Below are 13,657 nucleotides of genomic sequence, written 5' to 3'. Positions count from 1 at the left end.
CCTAAGGGGCAACATTTTCACACAGAGGGTGGTGCGTGTATGGAATGAGCTGCCAGAGGAAGTGGTGGAGGCTGGTACAATTACAAGATTTAAAAAGGCATCTGGATGGGTATATGAATAGGCGAGGGTTGGAGGGATATAGGCCAAATGCTGGTAAATGGGACTAGATTTATTAGGATAGCTGGTCAACCTGGATAAGTTGGACCGAAGCATCTGTTTCCATGCTGTACATCTTAAGGATGAATGCACTGTCTTTCTCCCAGGATTGGGGAAATCGCAGACGAGAGGGCATCAGTTTAAGGTTAAAGTGGAAAGAATAAAAGGGGACCAGAGAGGCAACTTTTTGTTTTACACACAGAGGATGGTACACATATATAATGAGCTGCCAGAGGTTGTTGGAGGTGAGTACATTAACAACATTTAAAAAGGCATTTGGACAAATATGGCAGGGAAAGGTTTAGAAAGATATAGGCCAAGTGCAGGGAAATGGTGTTAGCGAAGGTGGACATTTTGGTCGGCATGGACCAGTTTAGGCCAAAGGACCTGTAGGACGATGACTCCAAAAGATCTAAAAAGAATGATATCACAAGAGCATATTAATAACTGCGAGGAAAGATTCCACACTTCGCAGCATTTTCCTCCCCACTAGAAAGGAGAAGTTGAGTGTTGAACTGAAAATCTTTAAAACCATGAATGGGTTTGAGAAGGATAACTGTCAAGAAAAAATGGTTCCACTTTCAAAACTAGGGGCCACAGTCAAGACACTAATTAATGAATCTCATGAAGAATTCAGGGTAAACTTTTTCCTGGTAGTGAATGGTCTTCACTGGGGTACAGTGTCAGGGATGACTGAAAAGGAAAGCTAGATGACAAAAAACGGAATAGAAGACTAAGTGAAGAATTTAGAGGGGGAGGAAGTTCACACAGAGGATAAATATCAGCACAGTTCAGCTTGGGTTAATGATCTATTAGTGTCCTGTAAATTCCATGTGATGAGACCACAAATCCATAAGAATCTGAATCATGGAAAAAAATAGATTTGCACAATACTGAAAGGCTTTGATGCAGGTCAAGAGAGTATGAAACAGATGGTGAGTTAAATAAAAATAACCAAATAGTGGATAGAAAGGAGTATTGCGACCTGTTGGAGCAGGAAATTGGGAATACATCCCACATCAGCAGTTATACCCCTTGAAAGGGTGAGATGGGAGGGACAGGCAAACAGAGACAGGGAGAGAGACAGGGAGAGAGACAGGGAGAGAGACAGGGAGAGAGACAGGGAGAGAGACAGGGAGAGAGACAGGGAGAGAGACAGGGAGAGAGACCAGACAATCTCAGGAGCCTGAACACTTCCTGCTGAGTGGGTGCTGCAGTGGGAGGGTTCACCCCATTGTACCCGCACAGTTCACTGTGAGAGAGGTTACCTGAAGCTCACCCCACCACCACCCCAGCCCCCGCCCAATCCCCGCCATCACCCACAGCAGCTGCAGGGGTTTAGTACCTTTCTGCAGGAACGGCACATGGTCATCCTCGATGGGGCCATAGTAGGTGTCTCCATTAAAGTACATCACCTCGATGGGATGGTGCTGCAGCAGACCCAGCTTGTGTAGCCTCTTCTCTACAGAGAGAGGGAAACAGACAGGTTACACACTCACCAGGAGAGACACACAGCCATTGACTCACACTGACATAGACAGAATGACACACACATGTACACCCCCAGACACACTTACACAGTGACCTACATGCACACACAACCTGACATACACACCACCAAGACACATATCCCAGACAGACACCCCTCCAGACAGATAGTCACACACACCCAGACAGATACGGACACTGACACTGCCCCGAGACAGACACACCCTGAGACAGATACAGACGCAAACACTCAGGCAGATATAGACACACATACCTGAGACAGATCGATGCTCCCTCAGACAGACCCAGACATACTGGCACCCTCCAGCAGACAGTCAGACACCCCCCCTTGCTGTGATACCATCAACCCACTGTGTACACACACGTGTCAACTCCCAAACCCAGATGTACACATCCTAACCCCCAAACACACCACAACACCCTGTCCAGATTCCCCATTCACTCCTGATTAGATTAAAGGAAGGCTGATGGTGGCAGGAATTGGGAAAGATTCAGGTTCAAGTCCCACCATCTCCAGGAGGTGGGTCTTACCATTTCTGAACATGGTTTTCGAAAAATACGAGAACCAGGGAGACCGATTTCAAACCTGGGCAAATGACGCAGGGGCGAGGGACAGGAGGAAGAAAAGGTTTCGACTGTGCAAGTGGTAGCGACCGGGGACTTGGAGACAGCGTTGTGGATGTGGAGACAATGTAAACTTTTTAGAGGCCCCTGGAGGCAAGTGAAGTCGCAGGGTCACAGGGAGATGGGACTTACTCGATTGCTCTACAGAGGGCCAAGATTTATCCGATGGCCCGAATGGCTGCTGTAAGGACTCATCCACAGCTGTGGGTGGAGGGAGGGAGTAGGCTAAGCCAGGCAGCGATGCCTCCCCAGTTGATCAGCCTGCCCATACTGACTACTTGGGGCTCATGCACAACATTTGAGGGGGTTGAGCATGCTGCTCAGCCCCCTTCAAAGAGGATCCCTCCCAATATAAGCGCCCCCCAGAGGACGGGAGGCTGCTTACACTGGGAGGTGGGGCGGGGATGACCAAAGGGAGCAGTGTCCTACCAATTCCAACCAAACGACTGAACCATCGGGCTGTGTTCTTGAAGTGATTCAGGATCTGGGGCTTGGCTTCACCAAGGAGGTCCAGGAGCACAAACATATCCTGAAACAGACAGAAAGACACATCAACAACTCAACAGCATCCCTGTGAGAAAGGGCAAGGAGACCCATCGCCACTATCAGACCAGAAGGCTCAGAGTCTGGGGTCCAACACCATCTCTCGTGTAACACCATTCCAGAGAGAAACAGAAGAAACCTTACACACCCACTAACTCCAGCAATCACTCACTGGACAGGGGGGTCAGATACAGAGTAAAGCTCCCTCTACACTGTCCCCCATCAAACACTCCCAGAACAGGAACAGCAAGTAGATAGCACAGGGTTAGATACAGAGTAAAGCTCCCTCTACCCTACCCCCATCAAACACTCACCACTGAGTCGATCAGTGTGGTGCTATCAGTTGCCTGCGGGTGCTTGGTCCTGGCCATTCGTTCAGCCAGGTGACGGGAGCCATAGAGAGAGTCCGTGGGGCTCCAATTAACAAGCGCCTCCTCACCGTCCAGGAACAGCAATTGGAGAGTCAGGTCCGGACTCTGTACGAGAAAGAGAGAGAGAGAGAGAGACAGACAGAGACAGACAGAGACAGACAGAGAGAGACAGAGAGAGAGAGACAGGGAGAGAGAGACAGGGAGAGAGAGACAGGGAGAGAGAGACAGGGAGAGAGAGAGAGAGAGACAGATGGGGAGAAAGAAAAAGAGCAAGAGAGAGAGACAGGAGGGAGAGAGAGAGAGCGAAAAAGAGAGGAGAGAGAGAAGGGGAGAGAAGGAGAAGGTTTATTAGCAGAGCATGGATCATTGAATAACAATCTTGTCTCTGAGCTTGAAGGCTGGTGTTGAAACAGAAAATAGGAAGAGGCAACTATTCAACATGAACCAGGCTGACCATCCAACTCAGCTCCCTGTTCCCACTTTCTCCCACATCCACATCCTTTCATCCCTTTGGCCCGAACCTAACTCCCTCCTGAAAACACTTAACACTTTGGCCTCACCTGGTTTTTTTGTAGCCAACCGCACAGGCTCCCCACTCTCTGGGTGAACTTCTCATTTCAGCCCTTGATCATTCCACATAGCTTGAGACTTCCATTCAGTTCCGCAGTGTCATAGACTTGTGTGGAGTCATAGAGACATAGAGTCATAGAGACGTACAGCACTGAAACAGACTCTTCCGTTCCAACTCATCCATGCTGACCAGATATCCCAAATTAATTTAATCACATTTGCCAGCACTTGGCCCATATCCCTCTAAACCCTTCCTATTCATATACCCATCCAGATGCCTTTTAAATGCTGTAATTGTACCAGCCTCCACCACTTCCTCTGGCAGCTCATTCCACGCACATACCACCCTCTGTGTGAAAAGGTTGCCCTATTTAAATCTTTCCCCTCTCACCCTAAACCCCCTAATTCTGGACTCTCTTACCCTGGGGAAAAGACCTTGACTATTTAACACAGCCAGTCCACCCTGACCTGCTCACCTTTAGGCTGTGGGAGGAAACCCACGCAGACACGGGGAGAATGTGCAAACTCCACACACAGACAGTCGCCCGAGGCTGGAATCGAACCAGGTCCCTGGTGCTGTGAGGCAGCAGTGCTAACCATTGAGCCACCTTGCCGCCCTGGTTGGGCCGGAGGGTCTGTTTCCATTCTGTATGGCTCTACGACCCAAGTGGGCAGCCTCTACTAGCATCTCGGAAGATGGATGCCTTCTCAATGAGTAGACAACAAAATGGAGACCTCCAGTTGCTAAACCAAACCCCGTGTCCCCTTCACTGGGCATTCACCTTGTCTTTGAGTTTGACCAGCTGTTTGTCGAGCGAGCGTGCCAGTTCCAGCATCATGGCACAAGGCACAGCCGAGTCAGTGGCACCCACATAAACACGCCCCTGGTCGTCGCGTTGGAAATACTTGGAGTCATAGTGGCACACCAGGACCAGGCGGCGTCTGGCAGAGGGGTCCAGCGTGGCCACGATGTTGGAGAACGTCCGCTTGCCGTGGGGGGTGCTGTCCTCAAACGTGTCCAGGTCCACGCTCCAGTGGGCAGACAGCGACAGCAGATGCCCCTTGATGTGCTGAGAATGAGATAAACACAGAGGGCGGCCAAGAGTCGACAGTCAATTTAGATTCCAAACAGCCTCGTTTCCAAAAAAAAAAATCAAAAATATACCGTCAACGCTACTATAACGCGTGTTTCTTCAACACAAATTGGCTATAACGCGATTGAAGAGTTTAGACCTTTATTTGTAGAGCGCCAACTCCCCCCCCAACTGTATTGGCTATAACGTGATTCCAGCCGCATTAGTTTAAAAAGTGTAGCTACTGCGCAATCTTCTTACAACGTGGGATTGCACAAGAATGGAACTATCGCATTATAGCAGAACCCACTGTACTGCGAATTGCAGGACATAAATAAGAATTTACTCAGGCCACATCGGGAGTGTTGTGCACAGTTCTGGTCGCCACACTATAAGGAAGGATGTGGAGGCTTTGGAGAGGATGCAGAAAAGGTTTACCAGGATGCTGCCTGGTTTGGATTGTATTAGAGGTTGGACAAATTTGGGATTGTTTTCAATACAGCATCAGAAGCTGAGGGGTAACCTGATAGACGTTCATAAAATTAAAATTACAAGGATGGTGCCAGGGTTGGAGGGTTTGAGCTACAGGGAGAGGCTGAACAGGCTGGGGCTGTTTTCCCTGGAACGGCAGAGGCTGAGGGGTGACCTTATAGAGGTTTATACAATCATGAGGGGTATTGATAAGGTGAATAGACAAAGTCCTTTCCTGGGGTGGGGAAGTCCAGAACTTGAGGGCATAGGTTTAGGGTGAGGGGGGGAAATATTTAACAGGGACCAAAGGGGCAACATTTTCACACAGAGGGTGGTATGTGTATGGAATAAGCTGCCAGAGGGATGTGGTGAGGCTGGTACAATTACAACATTTAAAAAGGCACCTGGATGGTTTTATGAATAGGAAGGGTTTGGAGGGATATGGGCCAAGCGCTGGCAGGTGGGACTAGATTAGTTGAGGATATCTGGTCAGCATGGACGGGTTGGACTGAAGGGTCTGTTTCTGTGCTGTACATCTCTATGACTCTACGAGGGGCATTGATAACATGGTTAGTTGGAGTCTTCCTCCCCCAGGGTTTAAATATGAAGTATTAGGGAGCTCAGGTTTAAGCTGAGAGGGGGCAAGTTTAAAGAAGATGCGTTAGGGAAGTTTTTTTTTTAAAAACACAGAGGGTGGTAGGTGCCGAGAATAAGCTATCAGGGGAGGTGGTCGAAACAGATACAATAGTAAAGTTTAAGACGTATTTAGAAAAACACATAGACTAGGAATAGAGGGACACAGATCATGTGTAGGCAGATGGGATTAGTTTAGAATGGCATTGTGGCTAGCACAGATATGGTGGGCCAAAGGGCCTGTTCCTGTGTACTGTTCTGTGTTCGAAGACAAATATTTGGCCAATTACCCAGTAAAATGTAAGATTCTGCAGATATAAAATTCATATAAAATACAGACGATACTGAAGTATGGTTTTTAAAAAGCAAAAGCATTATCAACAAAATAATCTTTAAAAGAAACTTTAATTTAAGAATGACACCTTTTTTTAAGGCCCCTGACAATAAGACAGCTTGGAATAGCAGCTTGAGAATAATTTTTCATTTCGGTTCAGTTAGAAACAATTATGGTCTTCACCTTAAAAACCGGTTTATCAAATAAAGGCCTTACCTATAACTACAGTGTCGCTGCAGTGAACAGGTTTACTTAGCAAAGGATGAAAATAATCCTTTGAAACTAAAGCCAACATAGCAATTAGTTTTTATCTTATCAAGTTGATCTGAGACAGAAAGGAATAGATGGTGATGATGGTAGAGTTAAATGAGAAAAGATTGGGAGGGGGAGGTTGGGGGTATCACTCAAAGTTTGAGCAGATGGCCTAGTGGTATTATTGGTAGATTCATAATCCCAATACCCAGGAAATGTTCTGGGGGCCCCGGTTCGAATCCCACTATGGGAGTACTGCGTCCAGTTCTGGTCGCCCTGTTATAGGAAGGGAAAAGGTTTGGAAGAGATTTCCCAGGATGTTGTCAGGTATGGAAGATTTAAGTTATAAAGATAGGCCAGCACTGTTTTTCACTGGGGATTGAGAGGTCACCTTTTCGAGATTTATAAAGCTATGAGGAGTTTACGCAGAGAGTGGTGGGTGTGTGGAATGCACTGCCAGCGGGGGTAGTAGAGTCAGAGACATTTACGCGACTGCTGGCCAAGCACATGGATGCAGTAAATTGAGGGGGGTGGAGGTTAGTTTGACCTTAGATTAAGACAAATGCTCAGCACAAGATCATGGGCCAAAGGGCCTGTACTGTTCTATGTTCTATCGATAAGATGAATGGTAGTTGTCTTTTCCTTAGGATGGGAGATTTCAAGATTAAGGATCAAATTTTTAAGGTGAGAGGAGAAAGCTTTAAAATATGACACGAGGGGAAAGTTTTTTTTAAAAAAACACACAGAGAGTGGTTTGCGTGTGGAATGAACTTCCAGATGAAGTGGTGGATATAGGTACAGTTACAATGTTTAAAAGACATTTGGATAAGGACATGAGTAGGAAAGGTTTGGAGGGATATGGGCCAGGAGCAGGCAGGTGGGCCTAGTTTAGTTTGGGATTATGGTCGGCATGGACTGGGTGGGCCGAAGGGTCTCTTTCCGTGCTGTGTGACGTTATGACAGATGACGGAATTTGTATTCAATAAAAGTCTGGAGTTTATACAGAAGAAAACCCCATCTGTTTCACTAAGAAGGAAACATTCCTTGGTCCGACCTACATGTAAAGTTGGACACTATCTATTTCTTCACTTTTCTGTCTTTAGATTCTGTCTTGGTTTACTTTTCTCTGTTTTAAGATGGCACCGGGGAGTGGTGAAAATAGACAACACTCTTCACTGTATTTTGTAACAAGATACACATCACAATAAATAAGTCAAATAATATGCAACTCCTGACTCTCAGCTACTTGACTCTTAACTACCCTCTGGCAAACTGGGATGGGCAATAAGCTACCAATTACTCCCATGTCTCATGATTTAATTTGTTTTTGAAATGTCTGGCTTAAAAAGCAAATTTAGATTTGCTTGAAGCACACAATTTGCATTAATATAGCCACCCAAAATGTGCACAACAGAGCCCGCACGAAGAAGGGCAAAGTACTGTGGGTGAAACATAATTAACAGAGTTTTGAGGAAAAGTCATACCAGATTTGAAACATTAACATTGTGGAGAGAGCGAGAGAGGCGATGAGAGAGAGAGAGAGAGAGAGAGAGCGAGCGAGAGAGAGCGAGCGAGAGAGAGCGTGCGTGCGAAGGAGAGAGCGAGAGAGAGAGACAGAGACAGAGACAGAGAGAGATGGTGAGAGAGACAAAGAGTGAGGGAGAGAGAGAGAGACAAGAGAGAGATAGAGCACGCGCGCATGAGGGAGAGAGAGCGAGAGAAAATGGATGCCACCAGATGTGCTGAGTTTTTCCAGCATTCTCTGAGTCTGTATCAGTGCACCGTTGTTCTACAGATATCACTGACATGGAGGTGCCAGTGTTGGTCTGAAGTGGACATGGTCAGAAGTCACACGACTCCTGGTTATAGTCCGACAGGTTCTTTTGAAACCACAAGCTTTCAGAGCGCTGCTCCTTGGCCACCTGATCAACCTGTTGGGCTATAACCTGGTGTTGTGTGACTTCTGACCTCTCTGTAAATGAAACCAGGACAAAGCACACCTCTTGAAACCACAATATCGTCACAGTTCCGAAATTTTTACCAGCCCTCATTTGACCAACTAAAAAGTGAGCCAAGCCAGACCCAGAGATCCTTTCCTGATGAAGGGCTTTTGCCCGAAACGTCGATTTTCCTGCTCCTCGGATGCTGCCTGACCTGTTGTGCTTTTCCAGCACCACTCTAACCTCGACCCAGAGATCCAGCTACCTACCAAGACGGGCAACAGGGTTGAGGGAGCTGATATTACTTATTTGCAAAAAAAAAAAACTCTGTTCATAAATTGTCTATGCTCCTTCATCAGCAGCGCTCCGAAAGCTTGTGATTTCAAATGAACCTGTTGGACTATAACTTGGTGTCGTGTGACTTCTGATTTTGTCCAGATATCACATTACACTGCAGAGAATTGCAAAGTGAACTCCCTTTACCTTCACTTAGGCTTCAGACCAGTATCAGGAACCCTTTCGCATATGGGGAATGGAGGATATTTCCCCCAAAACGTCAGCAACTCAAAGCGAGGAAAGAGTTCAGCAGCCAACGCACCTGCCGGACAAATTCGATGCCCTCTGATCCAGGGTATCGTTCAATCAGCATTGGCACCAGGAATACGTTCCATAGGCGTTGAAAGTCGATGAGTGAGCTGAGATGCCTCACCTGACTGGACATGATACTCTTTGGCTTGTGTTCAAACTGTTCAAAACAGAAAAAAATTAGAATTAGGATCCCTAGAGTTTGGAAACAGGCCCTTCAACAAGTCCACACCGATCCTCTGAAGAGTAACCCATCCAGACCCATTCTCCTACCCTATTAATCTGCATTTACCCCCGACTAATGCATCTAACCTACACAATTCTTGACCACTATGAGCAATTTAACATGGCCAATCCACCCTAACCTGTACACCCTTGGACTGTGGGAGGAAACCGGAGCACCCGGAGGAAACCCATACAGACACAGGGAGAACGTGCAAACTCCACACAGACAGCCACCCGAGGCTGGAATTGAACCAGAGTCCTGTGCTGTGAGGCAGCAGTGCTAACCACTGAGCCAATCTGCCACCCCATATTTAAAAATATTTGAGAACATGATCACGTTTAATTCTCGTTCGACCTAAACACGGGAGAAAGAGGCAGTAAGTAGCACCTTTAATGTCCCAAGATGTTTTGTAGTAGAGAGCTGGGGGGAGCCCAATTGATGCTAAGCCATGTCAGGACATGTTGAAACTTGAACTGGGGGAATAGCCTGTAAATAAGGGGGAGCAAATTTCGGACTGAGCTGAGGGGGAACTTCTTCCCCCAGAGGGTTGTGAATCTTTGGGATTCCCCGCCTAGTGAAGCAGGTGAGGCTTCCTTGTTGAATGTTTTGAAGGCAAAGGTAGATTTATGAATAATAAAGGGATTAAGGGTTATGGTGAGCGGATGGGTAAGTGGAGCTGAGTCAATGATAAAGATCAGCCGTGATCTTGTTGAATGGGAGAAGCAGGATCGATGGGCCGGATGGCCTACTCCTGCTCCTGGTTCTTATGTTCTTATTTTTCACAGAACCTTAAAATTACACAGAGGGGGAGAGATAAAGGGAAGGAATTCCAGAGCTCGGAGACCAGGCAGCTCAAGGCATTTGTAAAGTGAAGGCAATAATGCCTGTAATTGTTCACATTATCCATAATGGGCGTCGTTTGTAATTACTCAATTGGATAGGCAGGTATTTTTACTGATGGTGGTTACAAGTTAAAGAAAAAGCAAAAAACATTTTGGTGGTGGAACGCACTCAACTATAGAGTCATAGAGATGTACAGCACGGAAAGAGCCCCTTCGGTCCAACTCATCCATGCTGACCAGATATCCCAATCCAATCTAGTCCCATTTACCAGCACTTGGTCCATATCCCTCCAAACCCTTCCTATTCACATACCCATCCAGGTGCCTTTTAAACGTTGTAATTGTACCAGCCTCCACCACTTCCTCTGGCAGCTCATTCCATACATGTACCACCCTCTGTATGAAACAGTTGCCCCTTAGGTCTCTTTTATATCTTTTCCCTCTCACCCTAAACCTATGCCCTAGAATTCTGGACTCCCCCCACCACAGGAGAAAGACCTGCAAATGTTAGGGAAAAAAAAAAGGCATATCTCCCACATTAATGGTCAGGAGGCCAATCGGCCCATCTATTCCATGACGGTTCATGTCAGAGCAGAATGAGGGGGCTTGGGACCCCCGCTGGGGATGTGAGCTCCGAATAAGAATTGTAGCAAGTGCGGAGACCCTAAGTATCCCAGGCCCTCTCTGTCCAAACCTCACTCTTGGCAATTATCCAACTCCGGAAGTCACAACGGGAAAAGGTTTGGGAAGCACGGCTGTAGAGCAGTGCAGTCAAATTCATTTCCTTGGCTCTATCCCTCATCAGCGTGCTTCCCCTCTGCATTTTATTAAATTTCTTTTTGAAATTACTCATCGTCCCAATAAGAATCACAGCAAGTTCCAAGCCATTATCTCTTGCTGCACAACCTGTTTCCTCATGTCCACCTCCCACCCGACATCTCATGCCCAAACCCTAAAGTACCTCAGTGACAGACAGCAGTGGTCTACCTTATCTCGAACTGTCGTCAATTGGACACCCTGAACAAATCTGTCCTGCAAATTTTGCTCCTAACCGCACCCTCCCACCCCAACTTTTCTAACTCAATGCTGCAGCTAAGATCCCTTCCCGCTGGAATCAACCTGGGTGGCTCAGTGGTTAGCAGTGCTGCCTCACAGCGCCAGGGACCTGGGTTCGATCCTCCTCACATTCTCCCCGCGTCTGCGTGGGTTTCCTCCGGACAGTCCAAAGATGGGCAGGTTAGGGTGGATTGGCCATGCTAAACTGTCCATTGTGTGCAGGTTAGGTGGGATAACCATGTGGAATGCAGGGTTACAGGCACAGAGGGTGGGATGCTGTTCAGAGGGTTGCTGTGGACTTGATGGGCTGAATGGCCTGCTTCCACACTGTGGGGATTCTGTGAATAGGCTGTTTGGGACTGAGAGAAGAAATGTCTTCACCCAGGGAGTGGGGAGCCTGTGGACTCCACTGCCCCAGAAAACGATTGACGCCAAAACATTAAATCCTTTCAAGAAAGGAGTAAAGTATAGTTCTTCGGGCTAGAGGGATCAAAGGGTATAGGAGAGAAAGTGGGAACAAGGGACTGAGTTGGACCATCAGCCATGATCCTATTGAATGGGGGAGCAGGATAGAAGGGCCGATTGGCCTAATTCTCCTTATTTCATAGGATTCCTGCAGTGTGGAAGCAGGCCATTCAGCCCATCAAGTCCACACTAACCCCCCAAAGAGCAGCCCTCACAAGGGGCATACATAGGATAAATAGACAAAGTCTTTTCCCTGGGGTCGGGGAGTCCAGAACTAGAGGGCATAGGTTTAGGGTGAGAGGGGAAAGATGTAAAAGAGACCTAAAGGGCAACTTTTCCACGCAGAGGGAGGTATGTGCGTGGAATGAGCTGCCAGAGGATGTGGTGGAGGCTGGTACAATTACAGCATTCAAAAGGCATCTGGATGGGTATATGAATAGGAAGGGTTTGGAGGGATATGGGCCGGGTGCTGGCAGGTGGGACTTGATTGGGTTGGGATACCTGGTCGGCATGGACGGGTTAGACTGAAGGTCTGTTTCCGTGCTGTACACCTCTATGACTATGACTCTAATCCCTGAAACCCTGCATATCCCATTGGTAATCCATCTCCTTACACATTATTGGACAATATTGGCAATTTAGCATGGCCCATTCACCTATCCAGTAGACTCCACCGAAAGGAAGTTACAAAATGTCACGGCAGATTTACACCAACGTTCAATAAAAGATCTGAGCGCATCCACATTAGGTTTAAAAAGTGCATTTGGATTTTAATCTCTGGGCGGTCCGAAATCTGTTGATCTTCCAGCTGAAGGAGTTGACCCCAACTGACTGTTGCAGACTGGCACATTCCAAGGTCCAGGACTACGTGTTGAGGGTCACGCTGAAGCTTGGGGAGCTGCCGCCAAGGGGCGGTGGGGAAAGACCGCCGTCTAACATCTGCCTGCCTAAGCACTGGGGGCCGATGCAGTTAGGGGGCTCTGCTGACCCCCCTGCTAAACATGTGGAGAGTAATCATACAGACCTGTATATATGAATGATTACCGTTTCGGTATGCAAAGAAATGGAATGTTTACATATGTATGGCATATCCAATTGTACAGATCATCAAAGTATTTTATGAATAAAGTATATTTTTTGAAATTAAAAAAAAATTTGGATTTTAATGTTACAATTAAAAGTTCATTCCAGACGATGGAACAGGAGAGATCTTGGGGGTTAGTTGCTCGCGTTACATTGTTGCAACTTCGCGATTGCTCGAGTTACATTGTTGCAGTTAAATGTTGCAATTTTAGTTCTTAAAGTGGGTAGGTGCCACGTACCTTCCTCTGGGTCCAGTCTTCCGCGCTCACGAATGGTTGTTGGGCTGTGAAATACAGACCCGAGGAGATACAGATGACAGCCAGAGCAAAAGAAGCCGAGAGCAGGACAACAATCCAGGGAATCCTGCCCAGGCTGGAGCGTCCGTCGCTTCGGGAGACGCGGTGGTTTTTGTCTGACTTAGCCATCACGCCCGGAAAACGTGGGCTTAATCTATCTTAGTTTTAAAAAAAGAAAAAAAGGCGCACGTTTGCAAATAAAGGACACATTTCTTCTCCACTTCCCGCCCCCAACACACACTCTTCCCCTCCTCCTTAAATAAAACCAAAGGTGATTCTTAAAAATAAATGGGCTTTCTAAACATCAGCCCCAACTGTTCAGTTTCATGTCAGTTCCCGTGCTGGTAATTCCAGATTATACTGAGCGATTTTAACATCCTGGTGCCACTTTATTTCCAAACCAAGGGCGCAGGATGATGACATTGGAGTGGGTGGAGATGTAGTCTCTTCGTAAAAAAGAGAAGGCACCACCCTGTGGGCAGACTTTGACACACACTGACAGCCCCCTCACTCATTTCACTGACAGACTAAGCACACGTAGAATTGTCTTTACCTTTGATACTTGAGGGTAAAAAAAAATCCCCCCTTACATTCCAAGTCCAACATTCGAACTGCTCTGAGTGAAAAC

At 47.1% G+C, this 13,657-nt stretch overlaps 1 protein-coding gene across 1 annotated transcript in view; it reads right to left on the bottom strand.

Moving 5' to 3' along the window:
- The window catches only part of LOC122542807 (glutaminyl-peptide cyclotransferase-like), a 16,548-nt gene extending 3,110 nt beyond the window's left edge, over nucleotides 1-13,438 (bottom strand). Inside the window, exons 1-6 of the mRNA XM_043680865.1 lie at nucleotides 12,973-13,438; nucleotides 9,075-9,221; nucleotides 4,556-4,843; nucleotides 3,147-3,308; nucleotides 2,719-2,818; nucleotides 1,502-1,618 (exon numbers count right to left, since the gene is read on the bottom strand). Of these exons, the coding sequence (XP_043536800.1) occupies nucleotides 1,502-1,618; nucleotides 2,719-2,818; nucleotides 3,147-3,308; nucleotides 4,556-4,843; nucleotides 9,075-9,221; nucleotides 12,973-13,158 (1,000 nt within the window). The 5' untranslated portion in view covers nucleotides 13,159-13,438. The remainder of the gene's footprint in view (nucleotides 1-1,501; nucleotides 1,619-2,718; nucleotides 2,819-3,146; nucleotides 3,309-4,555; nucleotides 4,844-9,074; nucleotides 9,222-12,972) is intronic.
- Between the last annotated feature and the right edge of the window lie 219 nt (nucleotides 13,439-13,657).

Source organism: Chiloscyllium plagiosum, chromosome 41, assembly GCF_004010195.1.
Source record: "Chiloscyllium plagiosum isolate BGI_BamShark_2017 chromosome 41, ASM401019v2, whole genome shotgun sequence".
Taxonomy (NCBI): domain Eukaryota; kingdom Metazoa; phylum Chordata; class Chondrichthyes; order Orectolobiformes; family Hemiscylliidae; genus Chiloscyllium; species Chiloscyllium plagiosum.
The sequence above is the reverse complement of the archived record's forward strand: the minus strand, read 5'-3'. Positions and strand labels throughout refer to the sequence as shown.